Here is a 22,317-nt window from a genome sequence, read left to right as displayed (position 1 = left end):
AACTTCCCTTGGGACCTGAGAAATTGTTTCAGGGTCAGCAGTAGGGTTTTTAAAAAGGAATTTGCGGGAGTCAGGAACCCTGTAGTATCTGTCTGGCTTACTAGGAGCCGGAGGCAGGGAATCAGGAGTCATGCTGGATTCTGAGAAAACAATCAACAATGTCTAGAACAGGAGGTATAGCCAAAGGCCTATGCTGTGGAAGAAGAAAATCCCTAAGCCTCTTTTTAGATTCTAAAAAATTTTGACTCTCCCAATGAAAATGTTCCCTTAAGGTATGCAAAGTTTCTCCAAAAGAAAAATCTTCAGGAGGAGAAGCAGAAGGGATGGATTCTTCTGCATCAGTGTCCTCATACAGTGGAATAGATAATTCCTGATCAGAAGAGGAATCAGAAGAAATGGAAACCTGATCTGAAGATTCATAATCAGTGCCTTGCTGCCTAGGCCTCTTAGCAGGAGATGGTTGGGAACCCCTGATCAAGGTAATTAAATCCTCAGTCATTTTGATAATTTGTTTTTTAGGCATAGGGGCCTGTGCACGTGGCCCAAGCGCCGTTTTTTAGACAAAGAAGTTGATTTTGGCCTAGGTTTTAAAGATGGCATCGGTTTAATATACAAATCTTTAGGCCTTGAAACACCCTCAGAAGCCAGTGCCTGCTCAGCAGCTCCGGACCAATCTAAGGTAGAGACATCCGCGGGTTCAATACTTAGTGTCTCACAGCATACCGGACTCCGAATGGGTCTCAGTAGAGGCCTGCGAATCAAAAGTAGTGGGTATCAGGGGCTGCGAAAGCGCCTGAGTACCAGCAAACTGGCGACTGACTTAAGAGAAGCTTCGTCGGTTTTGGACCTCGGTCTGTCTCTGTCTTTCTTTGCGTTTTTTGTGTATTACGGTAGTCGGATTGCTAACCAACGACATTTCTGGATAGTTAAATTTTGAGCCAAAATATTTAGATGCAAAAATATACAGACGCTTAATAGTGCGTTGGTTGAATTTAGCACAAAACCGACAGCAAGGCACTTTGTGGTCAGAGCCTAGGCAAGGAATATAGTACAAATGAAAATCCTTGAGGTATTTGCTTCCCACAAGTAATGCAATTATTAACTTTTACTGACATCGCTAGAGAGCAAGAAAAAGGTTCCCCAACGGGGTACTTAGCTTTAGGTTGAAGACTTCGGTTCTGAAACTCGAAAACGAACATTTCAAGAGTCGACCCAACCGGCACTTGCTAACTGCTTTTGCTACGGGCACCGCTCGACAAGAAAGACGGATGAAAATGGAGTCGGCTGCATGTTTTATACCCCTGACAACCTGACGTCATGGAAGAAGGGACAGCAAACGATGCAGGACCCAGACTTTGTTAATCAGGCCGACTGAGGGCAACCTGCCAACAGATTACCCAAATGTAATGACTGCAACAGTGAAACACGAAGAACATCACAGCCTATGTGGCACAGTGAATCACAGTAGACTACTAAGATTAATGTGAAGATTTTCATAACTAGTCAACTACAGAACCTTACCTTGAGACAAAAGCAAAGAACAAAATGGCAAAGATCAGTAAGGGTCATCATCAAATGTTGAAGTTTGCCAACTGCAATGGTAGCAGCACTTAAATCTGTATTACAAAATGTTTTGGAGCCCACGTTTCTCTAACTGCTGTCCTTCTTCCATTAATACTCCCTAGTTTTCTCAATAACTTAAAACTTACTTCTCATCTTTTAAGCTACTTTATCACTTAAGAGTAGTTTTAAGAGCCACTTTAAACCATCAAAACTGCATGTACAGAAACAAGAAAAAAAACTGCATGTACAGAAACAAGAATTACTATCATTAGAAACCTTATGCTGAGTGTACTACTGTTACTTAAAATGGTAGGAAGATTTTTTTTTCCTACAAAAAAAATTTAAAAATGCCAAACAAAATGGTATTCCAAATCCCCATCAAAGAGCAATTAAAAAATATCAATTAAAAGTATTAAACCAAAACCACTAATTTAGGAGACCCACAATAAAACAATTTACAGGATTAAAAAAAACACCACAGCTACCAGGAACATTAAAAAAATGTAAACTCTGCCAGTATTTAAACGCACTTATTTCAAAGAACAGTTATAGCTTACACTTCAAATAAAAAAAATTAAAGATATTTACCCCATTACGTTCATAACATACACTCCCTGTTAGATTCTGACCTGGGGAAGAAGGTGACTTACTCTCAGGGGTATGAAGAACAGCACACACAACCTACCAAATTAAAAACAAAATACAAGCAAATCAATGACTGCCAACTTATAGGCCAACTGTCATCTCTAAGCAAGCACAACACAGTAAACTATTTTAACCATTACACAATGCAATCAGAATCCATTACATTAGCACTCATGCAAATATCAGTCTTGACAAAATACATTATATAACCAAGTATTTTATTTCTAGCTACATCTCAAAGCTTAGAGGCAAACTACTTGCCACCCTAACATGAGTAAGATGCATTCAGTAAATCAGAAAAGTGTTCCATCACAGTTTACTCATCTTCGGCACCATGGCAAGTGGCGCCTCCAGCACAGTCATCGTACTTTATTAGTCCCAGTTATACATTGCAAAGTTTAAAGTAAAATTGCTCGTAAAGAATAAAATTGTCCTGTGTGACACACCAATATCTTCACTGAACTTTACTCTTGGTCATGTCAACACAGCAATTGCATCCACAGACTTTAATGGATGCATTACAATGCATGCGCAGGTCTTTATCCATTTAAGTACATGTACACAATACCACAACTGACGTCAGCAAAGAATTCAGTAAAATTATGTGGCCATACTCCTAATTAAAAGTTAAAGCTTTTTATTAAGAAACCTCCCATACAAGTTTAAGATGGGGAAGGAAACAGTGGCACTTCAGAGTTTCCTGATGTATACTAAAACTGCAATGGAACACAAACTTTCATCACAATGTTTAATACACACATCTTCAGAATATAAGAATAAAACATCCATGCACCAAATAATCTGTTTTTAATTACAAACTACATACACCATCTTTTAAAAACCTTTAAAGTCTGATTACACAGATATGAAAAACTGTAAACAAATACTAACTTGACCAGTGATTCGCTCTTCAGGTAATATTTCATGTTTTATCTTCACCAATTTAATTGCAATGGGTTTTCCAGTCCTCCTGTCGGATGACATTTCAAATTCGACATCATCTGGAGGTTAAAATGCAAAATGTTCTAGGATTTATTTCTATTCTGAAACTAGATCATCTCAGTAGCAAAATAAAAACCTGCAGGTCTAGGAATTCCTTGACACCAGCTTAGAAAACACTTAGATACTTTCATAATACAAAAGTACTTTAGACTCGCTTACTGAAAAGCACATGAAATGAGTAGTTGATCTTATCTAATCGCAGCTTTCCTTTCTCCTGTGTGCTCTTCAATATACTAGAAGGGTTTTCTATACAAAATTCAGCAAAGATTTTAATAAAGGATGACACTATGTTACCTGGTACAACTGACAAACCAAAGCTGTGCTAATGATCTATTACTTCATCTTACGTTTACCATGCACAGGTCACTATCTACAGGTAATGACCAGGTAAATACTCCAGTCTACATCTAGAAGAATCTTGTAAAATTTTCATTCCCACGAACCACTTACAGAATACATGATTTACTTTCTACTGAAGCCAAAACAGCTCAGAGTAAAAGTTCACATTCTCTTTGTCAAATACATATTCTTACTCTTCATAGCCAATATAAAAAAGCCACGCAGCCCAAAATGAACTATGAAACTGCTGACTTTCAACTCTCCCACTGGTGACAATTACCATGTTTCAATCTCTAAGGCAGGATGGCAACCCAACTGGAAGTGAATCTTCCAAACAAATGAACCCAAGATGCACCTCCTCTAGCCTAGCATCTTTTAGCTGTTCTTCCAAAAGCCTCAAGCTCACTACCTATATTAGAAAGCACCATCTTGAAGCACTCCAGCCAAAGGGGAAGTAAAACACTTTGAAATGCTCATAGGAGCATGGCAACCACAATCATATCACCATTTTCCTGCATTCAGAGTCTCTCTTCTGCAACTGCACTGTACTATAACTAGCAAAAAGAGCTGCCAAATTGTGCACTAAACTTTAGTAAAGCCTCTATTATAAAAAGTGAAGTAAGCTGAATCACGAGTTTAACTATTCCTTTTTGACAAGTCAGCAATTATAGCACAGCTTAGGTTGTGGAACAACTTGCATGTAAGCATACATTACAGAAAAAAACAGTTGTGTACACTTACCACAAATGTAGATGTTAGAGTGGACGCACTGTTGCAGTCATCACACTTTGGTGTTTAGGCTGACTTAGGGCTACCTGCAGGCAGATAACCAGAGTCTTCAGATTTCTGCATCAGATACAGTCGCCTCTTCCATGGCTTCAGGAGTATAAAACATGCAGCAGACACCATTACATCAGTTTTTCTTGCCCCACATGTCAGGAGCCCCCAAAATAGGATGCAATTACATGGTGTGGAACACCTCCAGTAGAAAGTAAATACCATAGCCATAAGATACGGGCAAAAAGAGGATAGGTAGAAAGTCTAGAAAAGTCAAGGGGCTGGAGGGAGGGTAACCAAGACTGCAACAGTGAATACACGTGAACATCTACATTTATGGTAAATGTACACAACTATTATGTTCTTCGCGTTTCACTGTTGCAGTCATCACACTTGGGTTGATTCCCAGAGCTGAGTAAGGGTGGAGGCAGTCAAGAAATATTAGGGCTGACTAGTAGGCCTTGTAAGACTGCTGTGGCAAATCCAGTTCTGGATTTAGAAAGGACAGGTAAGTGGCAATGCTTGGTGAAGCTGTGTACATAACTCCAGGTTGCAGCTTCCAGGATGGCCCTGGTATGGACACCCCTGAGAAATGCTGTAGAAGTTGAGGTAGCCCCAGTGGAATGAGATCTGATCCCCTGTGGGGGTAGGTTTTTCCATGGTGTTAGTAGCAGAAATCGATCCAGTGTGCTATCCATTTGGAAATGGCTTGCTTTGAAATGGTCTTGCCCTCTGCCCTGTAGGAAAGCTGACTAGCAGCTTATCAGATTTTCTGAAAGGCTTAGTCCTCTCAAAGTAGAACCTGAGCTGTCTGTGCATGTCCAAGGAGTGCAGGATCCTTCCTTTATTCTAAGGGTCAGGGAAAAATGTTGGTAAATGGATTGATTGGTTTAAGGCCACACTTGATGCCACCTTGGGCATAAATGATGGGTTAGTCCTGATGGAGACCCTGTCAGCCTGGAAAATAATGAAGGGTTCCACAGCCATTAGTGCCTGTAGCTCAGACACTCGTCTTGCTGAAGTGATGGCTAGAAGTAAGGCCGTTTTCAATGAGACGAATTTTAACTCTGCTTTAGAAGCAGGTTCAAAAGGGGGAAGCGTGAGCTTCTCTAGTACAAAGAAAAAGGTCCCAGGGCAGGGGTGGGAGCTCTCCTCGGGAGTCTTAAATTGTTAGCTCCTCTCAGGATCCGTTTGATCAGAGGGTGAGAAAAAAGTGAGGTGGCTCCGTACTGTAATAAGCTAAGATGGCAGAGGCATGAATCTTAACTGATGCGAAGGAAGGCCTTTGTGGAGAAGCTCTGCTAGGTAATCTAGAATTTGAGGTGAGGAGGGCATGGCTGTGTACTTTCCTAGAGACTGGCTCCAAGAACGCATCTTTTCCACTTTTCTGAATAGGATTTCCTAGTACTAGGCTTTCTGGCCTCAAGGACGACATCCAGCACCTGTTAGCTTAGGGTTGCTGGTGTTGCGTTCAGGGAAGAAGCCAGGCTGCAAGGTTCAGTGTTTGCAGCTGAGGATGCAAAATCTGTCCGTCTCTCCTGCTGGGACAGCAGGAAGGGGGTCTGATGTCAGCACCAGGGTGACACTGCAGTCAGACTGCACAGGATTGGGTACCAGTGCAAGCGTGGCCAATCTGGTGCGATAAGGATTGTCCTTTGTCTGCCCTGCTTGATCTTGAGTAGTACTTTTGAGAGGAGGAGTAGAGACGGAAAGGCATAAACGGATAGATTTTCCCATGTAAAGGATAGGGCATCCACTCGCCATGCTTGCCTGTGGGGATTTCTGGTGCAACGTTTGCTCAACTGATGGTTTTGGGGGGAGGCAAAGAGGTCCACCTCTGGTGTCCCCCCATCTGTTTATTAGAAGTCTGAATGAGTTTGGTTCCAGTTTCCACTCGTGTGGGTCCAGTTGCTTTCTGTTTAAGTAGTCTGCCAGTGTATTTTGTTTGCCTGTCAGGAACTGAGCTTGCAGGTGCACTTGGTTGCTCAGGGATGTGTTCCACAGGGCCATGGCTAACCTGCAAAGTGGGTAGGAATGAGTTCCCCCTGCTTGTTTATGTACCACATTAACTGTGGTGCTGTCTGTCTTTATCAAGAGTTGTCCTAGAAGGAAAATGTATTTGAAGGCTGTCAGAGCATTCTGTACAGCTAACATTTCTTTGACGGGTATGCAGGTGAATTTATCCTGGGCTCTATTTGGCTTGAATGCATTTGCCTGCCATGTGAGCCCCCCATGCATAGTTTGATGTGCCTGACAGGGTTTGGGCGGTGAAGGGTTGAGGGAAAGGAAGTCCCTTGTTGTGGTTGCAAGCCTCTGCCCACCAAAGGAACTCTGCCCTTGGACAAAGAATAATAGGAATCTGTGTTTCCAAGTCCTGAGACAGTTGACACAAGAGACTAAAGTACCACTGAAGTTTCCTCATATGCAGTCCTGCATATGAAATTAGTATAATGCATGAGACCATGAAACCAAGGGCTTGCAGTATTTGTCTTGCAGACAGCTGGGTCTTGGAGGCCATTAGTTTGAAGTATTTTGTCAAATGAACCTGCTTTTCTGGAGTGAGGAATGCCATCTGGGAAGTTGTGTGCAATCTTGCTCCCAGGAATACAATCTTTTGGCTGGGCACCAGATGTGATTTCTTTTTGTTGATGGTGTACCCCAGAGAAATTAAAAGTCTCTTTACGAATGCCAGATGCTGAAGTAGCAATTCCTGACTATTTGCCTGAAATCAGGCCATCGTCCAAGTATGGGTAAATTTGGATATTTCTCTGCCTGCAGCAAAACAATGGCTGGAGCCAGGCACGTTGTGAATACCCTGGGCACAGTAGATAAGCCAAAGGGAAGTGCAGAGAACTGATGATGCATAGAGCCTGCCCTGAAACGTAGATATTTCCTGCAAGATTCCCTTGTAGGGATGTGCAGATAAGCTTCTTTTAAGTCTAGGGTGACTAGCCAAGAGTCCTTGGCTAGCATAGGAAGCAGCGGATGTAGTGTAAGCCTTTTGAATTTTGGGACCACCCGGGAGGTAAGAATGGACAGATCCAAGATAGGGTGCCATGAGCTCTCTTTTCATGGAACCAAGAACAGTCTGGAATAGAAACCCTGTCCCCTTTGCTCTACTGTAAAAGACTGAATAAGAATAACCCCGATACTGAGAAGAGAAAGTACGTACTTTTGAGCCTCTGCCCACTGGTTTGGAGCAAGGTCTGGCACTCTGCTTGGGGTTGGCAGTGAGTGGAAATAGAATCTGTATCCCTGGGATACAATGCTTAGGACCTATTGGTCCTGGGTAATGGGCATCCCATTTTTTAGCATGCAGGGCGAGTTTTCCTCCTAGGGGTGCAAGTACTTGGGCATGGCTGGGAAGAGTGAAAGACAAGTAATTGTGAACTTTTTTCCATAAGGGGGTGGCTTACCACTCTCTGTTTTAGAGGTGGGAGCACTCTATTGCTTAGATCTCAGCATACCCTCAAACTGTAGTCTCGGTGGTCTGTTGCCCCTGGGTTTGGACTGCGAAGAGCTGGGAGGGATTGGAAAGGACCAGTTTTTAAAAGGCCAATGCCTACTGAATCCAGGTGGCTGTACCTGTAAGAAATCTAACAGTTTGCATAGATATAGCTTTTTCCTCCATCTTAAGAACTTCTGCTTTTGTGCTAAACAAGTGTTCCTGGTTCAATAGAGCATCTAACAATTTTGCTTTGACATGGTCTGGCAGGGTTTGTTCCCTCAGCCAAGCATGCCTTCTCAGTACAGACCAAGTGACAGCAGCCCTGCAAGATGCTTCTAAGGCATCAAAACCACCCTGCAAAGTATGTTTACCAACTTGGTTTGCAGAATGCATTACCTCTTGTAACTCTATTCTCTGCACAATCTGGAAGCAACATTTTCAGTTTAATTAGTTCCATGATCTACTTCAACATGTAAAATTGGCAATTTAAAGCCCTTATGGCAAGAGTTGCAGAGGTGTATACCTTCTTACCCCATCTATCTAAAGCTCTAGAATCCCTGTCCAAAAGGGTAGGGTTTTCAGCTGTAGTGACCTTAATACCTTTAGGTCCCTGGGAAATGGTCTCTGGATCCACAGTGAGATTCTTAGAGAAATTTGTGAGTAAAATACTCTGTAGTACCAGTCAGGCTTTCTAGGAGCTGCTGGTAAAGAATCAGGTGTAAGACTGGATCCCATGAAGACATATACAATATCCAGGACAGGGGGTATAGCTATAGGCCTGTACTAAGGCAAGTCTAAAAATTCTCTGAGTCTCTTTTTGGACTTTGGGTAGTCCTGGTATTCCCAGCGGAAATGCTCCCTTAAGGTATGCAAGGTTTCACCAAAAGAAAAGTCCTCTGGAGGGGAGGCAGAGGAAATGGAATCCTCTGTATTTGAATCTCCATAGGTAGATAAGGGAATGTTCTGGTAATCAGAGGGATCAAGAGTCACTGTACTCGTGGTCTGTAGAATCAGAAGGAAAATCAATCCTTTTGTCTTATAGAGGGTGAAGGCTGGCTTCCCCTAATTAAATTTACAAGGTCATCAACCATTCTAAGCATTTGTTTCAGTGGCAAGGGAGCTTGAGCATGCACTTTGGTCTGTTTTCTAGGCGTAGTGCGAACTCTGGCCTGAGAAAGTCAGTAGTTTTAGTCAAAAATGGAGATGTCGGATGAAATACAAACATCGGAAGGTTGGAATACACCCTCAGAAGCCGGTGCCTGCACAGCGGCTCCAAACCCATCCAAGGTAGAGACATCCGCATGTTCCAAAGTCGAAGAAGCAACTCAGCCGAATGGGTGTCAGCAGAGGCCTGCGAATCTGTAGAAGAGGGTATCAGGGCCTGCAAAGGCACCTCACCGAGTACCAGCCTATACGGTCTGTCCCTGTCTTTATCCTTACGTTTTTTCAGAAGGTCGGTAGTCTGACGGCTTATTGAAGTCATTTTGGAATACAGAGAACGAAAGAATTTAGCGACAAAAATAGCCAGACAACGAATAGTTCGGGAGTTGAACAAGGCACAAAACCAACAGCAAGGAATGTTGTGGTTTAGTGCTAAATAGGTGACGCTGTAAGAATGAAAATCTGAGGTATTTGCTTTCTACAGGCAAGACAATTAACTTTTTCTGATATCAGTTAGAGCAAGAAAAAGGGATCTCCAACAGGGCACTTGCCTTTTAGACTACTTCAGGTCTGAAACTCGAAAATTTTAGGAGGCGGCCGACCGGCACTTGCGAACTGCTTCTGCTTTGGACAATGCACAGCAAGAAAAGATGTAATGGCATTGGGTGAATGCTTTATATCCCTGACATCATGGAAGAGGCGACTGCATCAGACGCAGAAATCCCAAGACTCTGGTATTCGAGCCGACTGAGGTCTACCTGCAGGCAGATAACCCAAGTGCGATGACTGCAGCAGTAAAACAAGAACATCTGTAGAAAACTTACAAGGTAGCATTTAATCAAGATCTTCAAGGTGTTGCTGTCACGCTACCAAGTGCCAATGTCCAAGGGAGAACACAAGCTGGTTCCCATTCACTGGAGCTTCTACAAACATTAAAAAGGCAAATGGTGAAAATCTTAAGGGCTACGGAAAGATCAAAGGAAGAAACTTTTCACACGTGGATATTTGCCAGGATATCATTCAAATTTCAAGGGGCAAACAGTCCATCGCATGCATCAGACATAATGCATCTTGAGAACAAAAGTTAAGGGATATGCTGGTTATAAACATCTACCAAAGGCCTTTTGTTAACTACTGTTCTAGGCAGACTACCTGTCCCACATTTGAGCCACTATTGTCTAAAAAAACTGTCAAGTTTTCCTCCAACCAAATGTGAAACGAGCCTAGGAATTAACAATTGTCAGTACATGCAAAATGCAGTACAAGTCTGAAAGGTGAAAAGATAATACTCTGTAGCCTGCATTTAAGTCTTGAGTTTTATATGCTAATTGAAAACTAAAGTAGAATTTGGGAAAAACTTCTCAACTGAAAAGCAGCTTTTTGCTACACATTTTTCCCAGCTGAAGTTTTTTTTTTTTTTTTTTTGGTATACATATTCAGTATGCTTAATCATGGTAATAACCATCACAAGCTCGGTACTGTGAACAAGTTAAAGGAACAAAAGAATTACAAGCTGTATGTCTTTATTCCATTCATGTTGATGGTATTTGAAAGTACAACCAACTGCTACAGCTATGATTAACACATCACAATCGGTACTCTTTGCATTGAGTGAAGCTCCTCTCAACTGTTCTAATAAACTTAAAGTAGGATAAAATTCAGGAGCAGAGCATTTAACAGAACTTGAGAACACAGAGATAAGGGCATTATTCTTATATTCACAGGAAACACATGGTCAACAGTTGTAAGTCAAAGTGCAGAAGAGTACACCTTTATTTTGCCATATCCATTCAGGACCTTGCTTATATACATCACCAAGGGGCATGCTGAGCTCTAGAATAAGCTTGGAGTCCCTGGCAGCACACGTGTAACTACCATAAATAGGCACTTTTGTATGACTACTTAAAAGACTCTTTAACCAAAGTTGACCGTTCTAAGGCAGTGAGTCTGTTCAGAGAGACAGCATATTAAATGTCCAAAAATGCAAAGGCACTGTTGTGCTTTTTTAGGTTTAAAGAGTTACAGATGCCTTTTGTTGTACTCTGGCTCATCTAGAGAGCACAATGATCCCTTTAAATTCATCGAGTCAAATTAAATTTTTTTTGTAAGCAGTCTTGTATATCATATAGCTTAGGAGGATAGACAGTTGAGCAGGATAAATCCTCATCCATCCAACTTGGGAGTCTCAGAAGTCAGAATGGTAATTCTCTCTAACGTGAAGAGCCATGTGCATGGCCAAAACCTTGTCTGTGCCCTAATCAAATAACTGGTGACCACATTCTTCTAGGAAAAACTGAGCATCAGAAGTGCAATACAAACATCTAGCAAAAAGAAAAAAGTACTGCACAATGCTAGCCAGAAGGGAAAAAAAAACTTCAGAGGTGAACCCTCTGCATCACCCTCCATAGGAAATGTTGGTATGCCTTGAGGGGAGCAACCCTTTGAAGGTGAAAACTAAAAACTAAAGCTGTGCATCCATCACAAAGGCCTGGCTTGCAGACAATGATCAGTTCACCGGAAGTCTGGGTCATACTAGCCTAGGTCCCACTGTCTGCCTCAAAGTGTCAGGACAGAAGGGGTGCAAAAGGTCAGAAGCCACAGGATCAGGGGCAGAAGAGAGCACCTCCAAGTGAATGTTCCACTCCCCTCCGGTGTCTTCCTGCTGAGTCCCTAATTATCTTAAGCCTTTCCCCCTTCCTAAGCCTTATTTTGGAGGGGAATTTTTTTCCCTAACCTTAGGGGGTCCCACTCTCCCAAGTGTGTCAAATGGAATATTTACAGTAATGTTATGCTCAATGAAGGCCTTTAGATTGCTAGACTTCCTCTAGAGAGAGAGAGAGAGAGAGAGAGAGAGAGTGTGTGTGTGTGTGTGTGTGTGTGTGTGTGTGTGTGTGTGTGTGTGTGTGTGTGTGTGGGGGTGTGTGTGTGTGTGTGTGTGGGGGGTGGGGTGGGGTGTGGGGGTGTGTGTGTGTGTGTGTGTGTGTGTGTGTGTGTGTGTGTGCGCGTGTGTTAAACTGTTGCAGTCCTTGCAAGATGAGATACTACAGTTCTCCCCTCAAACGGCAAAACAGAAAAAAAAGCAATGCATATTGGAAATTACTTGGAATACATCTTCCACAGGCCCATATCACTTATTACTGAGAATGTCACAGCCCTTGGAACAAAGTGATCCATCAACTCCAATTTCAAAGTGAGACACTGAATAAAACAGTATTGCATCACCAGAGAGAGACTCATCTTCTTAAAGGTCACTCAGAATGGACAGACTGACGGTTTCCCAAGAAAGTTATGTACGGATAATAACTATGCATCTGTATTGTCCATTTTCATTCAATGGATATTTGATCAGACTCTGCCGCTTTTCTTCCAGACTCTGGATCGGACTCTCAAGCTCCTCCCTGACCCATAATGCCCCCACTACTACTTTACCTCGGAGAGAGTTTACCATCACTATAATCCACCCAACAGAGGATGTATAACAAGAGACACAACCACAAGGGCTCAAACAAGAACAGTGATTCCAAAACACATACCATCAAGTCAATCCTAAAGAGAAGGTGAGGGGGTATGGAGGGAGGGAAGCTGAATAAAATGGATAACAGATTCAGTTATGGTGAATACACAGCTTTTATATCTGATGTCAATTTGATTAATTTCTTGACAGATGGGACAGAGTCCCCACCTATGATAACCCTGGGGAGCCCTCATGGAAGGATACTCCCTGGTACTGCAGAACCAAAGGCAGCCCTGGAGATATCCAACTTGTAATAAATAAAAGCAGGAGCACTGGACAAAGTGGCTGCAACACAAACATCAAGGGAAGCTCTAACCCAGAAAGCATCAGCTGTGGCCATAGATATAAGTAGAGCATGCTTTCAGACATCTTGTTAAAGGTAAACCTTTCAGGGAATAAATATAAAACAATCTGAAATAAATTTAGCTAGGGTGACTTTAGAAACATGCTTTTCCTATTTGTTACACGCAAAGGAAACCGAGCTGGTCAGTTTTCAGGAACTCTTTCTATGGAGATAAAAATGAAGCCATATATGTACATCCAAAACTTGAAGCATGTATTCTCCTTTATTGGACAATTATGGCAAGACTGGCAAATTTATGACCAAAATGTTAGTTTCAGAAGCAATCTTTGGTAGGAAACAGATTATGCAAAGTGACTACCTTTACGGAAAATCAAATGAAGCTGTTGAAGAGTGCTTGAAGTTCAGAAACTTGACTGGCGGAAGGGATAGCCACAAGGAAGACTTATCCCAATAAAGAAATTTGAGGTCAAATTTAGCTGAAGGCTCAAAGGGAGGCTGAACCAAGCTTTGTTAACAACTTGAGTTCCCAAGGTGGAGTAGGATCTTTAATTGGAGGTCCAAGTAGAAAAGTGGCTTCAGGAATGCTTCACCTAGTCTTGTTGAAGGAAGAGAATTATCTCTAAGTATGATATTAGAGATGGCTTCTAGATGAACTTCTATGGTGGAAAAACTAGCACCTTCTTAAAAAAATAAAATGCCAGGAATCCAAGAGCAGGAATGGGAGCAGTAAAGGGATCCAACGGTCTCTGCTGTGCCCAGACGGAGGATCTTTTCTATTTACTCTTTATAGTTTCCTGATTGCAGACTTCTGAGAAGACATTAGGTGAACTGAATAAAGCCTGGACCGTCTAGCCATAGCAGGAATTGCAGAAACCACACAGTCAAAGTGAGGCCTGGAATGTCTGGCTGACTCATGCCCGAGGGATGAGAAACCAGACCTGGACTGGGGTCCAGTGTCCCAGGAAGACAGAGAAATTAATAACACATGAAGGGAAACCAAACTTGCAAATGACAGGAAGGGGACCGTAGTGCTTTCTGAAGAAATTGGGGAATTAGAGGTAGGGGAGGGTAAACATACAGGAGACTGGAGGGACAAACAAGCTAGAGCAACTCTTAGTGATTCCCCTGAAGGTGGATTAGGACAAGAAACGTGCTGCATTTGGTTTTGAGGGGTGAGCCAAAGAGATCGCAGCAAGGCTAAAGTACAGTTTTGTACCTACCATAAATGTAGATGTCCGAACTGGATAGCATCTGCAGTCATAACAACTGGGTTGTCCTGTCGTCAGGCAGCCCTTCAGTCGGCCGGATTCCAAAGTCCGGGTCCGGCTTCGGCTGATGTCGCACTTCACCCGACGTCATCTCTGTTGGTCTTCGGGTATAAAAGCATCAGCCGACGCCATTTTCCTCAGTGTTTCTTGCCCCAGATGCCAGTAGCCCTCTTGAAGGCTAAAATTTGGATAGATGCCAATGTTTCCAAAAGATAGAGGTAAACACAAAAATAAGCATGTATGTACATATATACAAACAAATACACCATAAAGACTCCCCACCAGCTAGCTATTAGGAGGGTAAACACCCTAGGAGTACCACAGAGGGGAAGGAGGGAGGGTAATCCTGACTGCAGATGCTATCCAGTTCGACATCTACATTTATGGTAGGTACAAAACTGTACTATGTCCTTCATGGATGCATCTGCAGTCATAACAACTGGGTAGAATACCATAGCCAACTAGGGAGGAGGATAAAACTAGATTATGGTGTGTTTAGGATCCCTTGCAGTACAGCAGTGGCAAACCCTGCTCGGGATCTGGAATATAGAGGCAAATTATAATGCTTGGCAAATGTATGCACGGAGGTCCAAGTAGCCGCCTCAATAATGTCTTTGGTTGCCACTCCTCGTAAGAAGGCTGTGGTAGTGGCTGTTGCCCTTGTAGAATGAGGTCTTATGTTCTGTGGAATTGGTTTTCCATGGAAGGAGTAACAGAATCGTATGCAATTTCCTATCCATTTGGAGATTGTCTGTTTGGAAATAGCTTTTCCTTCCCTTCCTGTTGCATAGGCTACAAAAAGTTGGTCAGTCTTTCTGCTATTTTTTGTTCTGTCCAAGTAGTAGCGTAGCTGTCTATGTACATCCAAGGTATGCAGTATTCTTTCCCCTCTGTTTTGTGGGTTGGGAAAGAAGGTGGGTAGGTGGATTGCCTGGTTTAAAGACACTCTGGATACCACCTTAGGCATAAATGTAGGATTAGTCCTCATGGACACTATCTAGGTGGAAGATTAGGAAGGGTTGCACTGCCATTAAGGCCTGTAGTTCTGAAACCCTCCTTGCTGAAGTAATTGCCAGTAGGAAAGCAGTTTTCCATGACAGGTGTTGTAGGTCTGCTGTTGCTGCTGGTTCAAAGGGTGATAGTGTCAACTTTTCTAGCACAAAGTTTAAGTCCCAAGCTGGCAAAGGTGGTTTCCTTGGAGGTTTTACATTCTTGATTCCTCTGAGGAACTGCCTGAGCAAAGGGTGAAAAACAGGTGGATCAAAGCTGTATTCTGCTGAAATAGCTGATGCATGTATCTTGATGGAGGAGTAGGACAAGCCTGAATGAAGATGTTCGGCCAGATACTCTAGAATGTTAGGCATATCTATGTTTGACACATCTTTTCCTCTTTCAGTACTCCAAATGACAAACCTTTTCCATTTTCCAGCATAGTTCCTTCTTGTTGAAGGTCTGCGTGCTTCAAGAATAATGTCTTTAACTCTTTGGGAAAGTTCTGGGTTAGCTGTTGCTATGTGATGTTCCATGCAGTCAGTTGCAACGTTTTTAGGTTTGGATGTATGATGCTGTAGTTGTTCTGAGTTAGCATCAAAGGCATCAGGGGTATTGGCCACATATTGTTCTGAGACATGCTCCTCAGCAGTGGGTACCAGTGTTGTCTTGGCCAGTTTGGAGCTATCAGGATTATCCTTGGACGTTCTTCCTTGATTTTTAGTAATACTTTGTGTATCAAGGGAAGAGGTGGGAATGCATATGCTGTCAGGCCTTTCCAGCTGAAGGAGAGCGAATCCACTTTCCTTGTGCAGAATTTTTTGAGCTGGTGATTGAGAGGTGATGCAAATAGATCTATCTGAGGCATTCCCCATTTCTTTGAGATGGTCTTGAAAATGTCCGGGTGCAGTTTCCATTCGTGGGCATCCGATGTGGTTCTGCTTAATATGTCTGCTAGAATATTTTCTTTTCCCGGTACAAAAATTGCCTGTAACTGGATGTTGTAGCTGAGTGCCATGTTCCACAGCTCCAAAGTCAGTCTGCATAGGGGGTATGAATGAGTGCCTCCCTGCTTGTTGATGTACCACATGACTGTGGTGTTGTCTGTCCTTATCATCAACTGTCCCTCTGAGAAATGGTCTGAACCTTTGGATTGCCAGTTTTACTGCCAGCATTTCTTTTAGGTTGATGTGCAGGTGAAGTTGATCCTGTGTCCACAATCCTTGCACGCATTTGTCCAGCATGTGGGCCCCCCATCCTAGGTCTGAAGCGTCTGTTGTGATGGTCTGGCTTGCTTGACATCTGCGAAAGGGTAGGCCTGGGTTTGTCTGGCATGCCTGAGCCCACCATAGGAACTCCTGTTTTAAGCATGGAATTAGTGGGATTTCTGTTTCTAGGCTGTGACTGTGTTGGGACCATAAATTCTTTAGGTACCACTGTAGTTTTCTCATATGTAGTCTGGCAAGTGGGACCAGGATTATGCATGATGCCATGAAGCCCAAGGCCTGCAGTACTTTTCTTGCTGTTAACTTGTTCAGCTTTGTTAGTGCCAAGAAGTAAAGAGGGAGTTCTTTTTGTTTTTCTGCAGTTAGGAATGCCATTTGTTTTACTGTGTCCAATTCAGCCCAAGAATGTCCTTGTTTGGGATGGTATCAGCCTTGACTTTTGCAGATTGACTGTGTATCCCAGTGCTTGTAGCAAGTAAATGAGCCTTTGTAAATCTGTTGTCAGCTTGCTTTTGTTGTCCCCTTGTAGCAGGCAGGCGAGGAGGTATGGGTAAATTTGTATTCCCTGTAGTCTGCAATGGGCAGTACTGATGCCAGGCATTTTGTGAATACTCTGGGCGCAGTAGATAAGCCAAAGGGCAATGCTGAGAATTGATAGTGCTCTGATCCTGCAAGAAATCTGAGGTATCTTCTGCAGATTGGTCGAATGGGGACGTGCAGGTATGCCTCCTTGAGATCTAGAGTTACCAGCCAACACTCCTTGCCCAGCATGGGAAGAAGTTGCTGTAGGGTCAGCATTTTGAATTTTGGGACAATGATGTATGTATTTAAGGCGGACAGGTCGAGAATTGGTCTCCAAGTTTTTTCCTTTCTTGGAACTAGGAATAGCCTTGAGTAGAACCCCTTTCCTTGCTCTGCAGTTGGCACTTTTTCCACAGCTCTCATGCTTGCTAACTGCATTATCTGTTGTAGAGCCTCTGTTTTTTGATTTGGAGGTAGATTTGGCATTCCTCTTTTGATTGGTAAAGTGTGGAAGTGGAACCGGTATCCTTGATCTATGGTTTGTAAAATCCACTTGTCTTTTGTTATATAATGCCAGTTTTTTGAAAATAAGGTTAACTTTCCGCCTAGAGGAGCTGCTATTTGTTCCCTGGTAGGCGGATTTAGGATTAAGTCACTGTGGTTGTGTTGATGTAGTGGCAGTGGTTGTGTCTGTGCCTCTGTTGTTACCTTGCCACTGTCGTCCTCTGTAGGCACCTCCTCTGGATTGGTTTCTGCCTCTGGAACGTCTGTTTCTGCCCCTTTGAGATCTTGTGGAGTCAGGAAAGGACCAATTCTTGGCAGGCCAGTTCCTGCTAAACCTTGGGGGTTGAACCTGCAAGAAATCTTTAACCGTTTGAACGGATTTTGCCTTTTCTTCCATTTTCTTCATAACCTGCTGGGCAGGTGCACCAAACAAACTTGTCTTATCCATAGGAGCATCTAGTAACTGCTTTAACATGATCCGGTAAAGCTTGCTCCTTTAGCCATGCATGCCTTCTTATCACTGTGCCAGTCATGGCTGATCTAAATGAAGCCTCCAGTGCATCATAGCCACATTTTAAGGAATGGTTACTAACCTGTTGTATGTTATTTACCATTTCTAATACATATTTCTTATCAAGAGATTCATCAGTGGTTAGCTTTTTAGTTAACTGATCAAGCATAAACTCTTGGTATTGTATCATGTGAAACTGACAGTTTAAAGCTCTAGCTGAGAGAGTAGCTGAAGTGTAGACCTTTTTGCCCCATCTGTCTAATGACCTTGCTTCCCTTTCAGAAGGAATAGGGTTTTTAGCTATGGTCGCGGCTACTGCCTTGGGACCCTGGGATATAGTTTCGGGGTCTGCAAGAGGGGCCTCGTAAAGGTGGTGATGAGTGTCTGGCACCCTGTAAAATCTGTCTGGTTTGGCAGGGGCTGGAGGTAAAGAATCTGGAGCGGAGCAGACATCATTGAAAGCATCATCCACCACAGAGAGAACAGGAGGTATAGCTAAGGGCCTGTGATGTGGAAGGTGCAGAAAAGTCCTAAGTCTTTTCCTGGAGTCTGAAAAAACCTGTTGCTGCCATTGGAACTGCTCTCGCATGGCATATAAGGTTTCCCCAAAGGAAAATTCTTCTGGTGGGGAAGCAGCTGGAATGGATTCTTCAGCATCAGAGTCTTCAAAATTAGAGAAAGGAGCCTCTGGCTGGTCAGTTATGTCTGATTCATTAGCTGAATCATCAGATGACACTGGCTCAGGGGCCTCTGCCCTAGGTCTCTTCTCTGGGGGCTGAGAGGCCCTGTCTGGGTGAGATTGAGATCCTCTAATTAATGAAATTAAATCTTCTGCCAGAGTAAGCATTTGAGAACTAGAGGAGGGCCTGGTTGAAGGGGGTTTAACAGGCACTGTTTTAGTAGTCTTGGCTGCTTTAGCCCTGGCGAAGGCCTTAATGGACATGGCTGTTGGAGGCCTAGCAGCACCACGTGCTGGGGTAGAGACATCCAAGGGAATGGTGTCTGATAAGTCAGTGGCAACCACCGTAGTGGGTATAATTTCTGAGGCCGATTCAAGAATGGTAGCAGGGGCCTCAGTTGTAGAGATAGATACAGCTGTACTTTGATCAGTTTTCTCGGTTTCGGCCGAAACCGAGACACTCGCGGTTTGCTTAACCATGGTTTCAGCCAAAACCGCGGACCGCGAGTGTCGGTCTTTATCTTTGCGTTTTGGCAGATTGGGTGGTCGGAGGATCCGGCGGCATAATGTACGCAAAACAGAACCGAAAAACTGTTCAGCAAACTCAGACCGGCCTAAGCGTTTCGGTTGAACGAAGCACAGGCCGAACAGGCTGCTACGTCGTGGGCTGGGCCTAAACAAGGCAGACAATAAGAGTGGAAATCTTTATGAGGTATTTGTTTCCCACAGGTTAAACAATTATTAACTTTTTCTGACATCGGCTGAGGCAAGAAAGAGTCCCCAACGGGTACTTAGCTTTAGAAGTCTTGAGTAGTATTCGGTGAAGTAATCTCTGGATCCGACCGACCGGCACTTGCGAACAGCTTCTGCTTGAGCCACGGCAAGAAAGACTGAGGAAAATGGCGTCAGCTGATGCCTTTATACCCGAAGACCAACAGAGATGACGTCGGGTGAAGTGCGACATCAGCCGAAGCCGGACCCGGACTTTGGAATCCGGCCGACTGAAGGGCTGCCTGACGACAGGACAACCCAGTTGTTATGACTGCAGATGCATCCATGAAGGACATACGGGTGTTCCCCGACAGGCAGTGGACTGGATCCAAAGTAGAGAGTCCCTGAAAACCTGGGATAGCTTTATAAGACAACTGAGGATGCAGAAGAATCTACCATTGTACTCAGACCACATGAGAATCTGCATTTGAAAGAGCAGTGGGTAGCAACTGCTGTAGCCTAAATGCCTGGAGTACCAGTTTTGCAGGACGAGAAGAACGTGGTAAGATGACGGAAATGAACTCTAAAGGTAAGGATTCTGTTTTGCGGTAGATAGACTAAAGAGAAGTTTGCCTGGACATCAAGACTTGAACTGGCTGAAGATGAGACTTGGGGATTTGACTGATCCCTAGGTATTGAGACAGATGGATTAAGTAATCCCTGGTTTCCTCTAATAGATGCCTAGTTGGAGTGGTAAGAAAACAGTAATCCAAATAAGGAAACACTGAATACATGCAGTCAGAGGAGTTTCTACCACTAGATTACACTTGAACACCCTGGCAGCTGTAGTAAAACTAAAGGGCAGGGCTCTGTAGTGGTAATGACTAGCCCCGAGCCGAAAGTGCAAGTACCTCCAAGAAGGTCTGCTCATTTTGATGTGATAGTATGCACCTTGAAGGCCTATGGAGCACATGGTCATCCTTCCACAGAAGGGGGAGAATGGACAGTACCATAACCATCCAGAACTTGGAGTTCTTTTACAAAACAATTCAAATGACAGAGATCTAGAATTGGTCTCTGGTCCTGTTCTCTTGGGCACTAAAAAGAAAGTACAGTTTTGTACCTACCATAAATGTAGACGTTTGAGTGCTATACAGCTGCAGTCATAACAGATGGGTTCTCCTGCCATCAGGCGGGTCCTCGGTCGGCCGAATTCCAAAGTCTAGGTCCGGCATCGGTTGTCGTCGCTTCTTCCCTGACGCCAGTGCGACAGGGGTATAAAGGAACCAGCAGACGCAATTTTCTTCAGTTTTTCTTGCCCCAGATGTCAGGTGCCCCCAGAATGAAGGCAATACATAAATTGGTGTAATAATGCAGTGCAATATAATCAAAATACAGTAGTTGCAAGCAAATACATCAGAAATGAATACCCCAATCAGGTTATATGAGGATGTGTTAGCCTATAGGCCTGTCCCAAGAGGGGAAGGAGGGAGGGAAACCTGGACTGCAGCTGTATAGCACTCGAACATCTACATTTATGGTAGGTACAAAACTGTACTATGTTCATCGTGCATACAGCTGCAGTCATAACAGATGGGTAGAATCCCTAAGCTAAGAAAGGGGCGGTAGGCACTAGGTGGAACTAGGAGCCAAAATGCCCTGCAAGACTGCAGTGGCAAAGCCTGCTCTAGTTTTGGAGTATAATGGTAGGTTGTAGTGCTTGTAGAAGGTATGCACAGAACTCCAAGTGGCTGCTTCCAAAATATCTTTGGTAGGAACTCGTCTGAAGAAAGCTGCAGAGGTGGCTGTGGCCCTGGTGGAATGAGATCTAATGCCTGTAGGTACAGTTTTGCCATGAAAGGAATAGCAAAAATGTATGCAGTGGGCTATCCATTTTGAGATAGTCTGTTTGGAAATTGGCTGTCCTTGAGCTCCTACAGCATAGGACACAAAGAGCTGTTCTAATTTTCTGAAAGGCTTTGTTCTGTCCAAATAATACTGCAGTTGTCTGTGGATGTCCAAGGAATGTAGTAATCTCTCCCCTTTGTTTTGAGGATTAGGATAAAAAGTAGGTAAATGTATGGCCTGATTTAAAGCTACCCTGGATACCACTTTAGGCATAAAGGACGGGTTGGTTCGTAAGGAAACTCTGTCCTGATGGAAGATAAAAGGCTGCACAGCCATGAGAGCCTGTAGTTCTGAAACTCTACGAGCTGAGGTGATAACCAGAAGGAAAGCTGTTTTCCAGGACAAATATTGCAAATCTGATGAGGCAGCCGGCTCAAAGGGAGGCAAGGTCAGCTTTTCCAGAATGAAATTAAGATCCCAAGCAGGTATTGGTCGTTTCCTTGGAGGTCTTAGATTCTTAGCCCCTCTGAGGAACTGTCTTAAGAGAGGTTGAGAGAATAAAGGTGGATCAGTGTTGTATTCTGCAGAAATGGCCGAGGCATGGATTTTGATGGAGGAGAATGAAAGTCCACTGCTTAGCAGCTCAGCCAAATACTGTAGTATTTGAGGTAAATTCAGTTTTCCAGGATCCTGGCCCTTTTTTCTCATTCCACACACAAAACCGTTTCCATTTTGCGGAGTAAGCTTTTCTAGTTGATGGCCATCTGGCCTCCAAGATGACATCCTGCACCTCCTTGGAGAGTAGGGTCTGTTGTGATGCTAAGGAATCTTCCATGCGGCTAGATTGAGTGTTTTTAGCTAGCTGTGAAGAGTTTTGAAGCTGTGCCGAGTCAGAAGAGCCATTAGAGGCAGGGTCCATTGTGGGGAATGCATCAGGCTCCTCAGGAGTGGGTACCAGTGTTGCCTTGGCCAGTCCGGAGCAATGAGAATCATCTTTAGTCTGTCTGCTCTGGTTTTCAATAGAACTTTGGGCAACAGAGGAAGAGGTGTGAAGGCATAAACTGTCATTGATGTCCAACTGAAAGAGAGAGCGTCCACTCTCCAGGCCTTTGGATGGAAAATCCTTGAGCAGAACTTTGTCAATTGGAGATTTTTGTGGGAGGCAAAGAGATCTATGTCTGGCCTTCCCCATTCTTGGATTATTTCTGTAAAAACTTTTGGATGCAATTTCCATTCGTGTGGATTTGTCATATTCCTGCTTAGGTTGTCTGCCTGCGTGTTTTCCATGCCTGGCAAGTACTGTGC

The 22,317-nt window shown here is 43.6% G+C and overlaps 1 protein-coding gene across 1 annotated transcript in view; it reads right to left on the bottom strand.

Moving 5' to 3' along the window:
* The window catches only part of CSDE1 (cold shock domain containing E1), a 2,062,269-nt gene that overhangs the window by 1,624,568 nt on the left and 415,384 nt on the right, over positions 1–22,317 (bottom strand). The window contains exons 3-4 of the mRNA XM_044076154.1: positions 3,100–3,216; positions 2,152–2,244 (exon numbers count right to left, since the gene is read on the bottom strand). Of these exons, the coding sequence (XP_043932089.1) occupies positions 2,152–2,244; positions 3,100–3,216 (210 nt within the window). The remainder of the gene's footprint in view (positions 1–2,151; positions 2,245–3,099; positions 3,217–22,317) is intronic.

The sequence above is a fragment of the Protopterus annectens genome, chromosome 7.part0 (genome assembly GCF_019279795.1).
Source record: "Protopterus annectens isolate FY-2018-M chromosome 7.part0, PAN1.0, whole genome shotgun sequence".
Taxonomy (NCBI): Eukaryota; Metazoa; Chordata; order Ceratodontiformes; family Protopteridae; genus Protopterus; species Protopterus annectens.
Note: the sequence above shows the minus strand (reverse complement) of the source record. Positions and strands in the feature narration are given on the sequence as shown.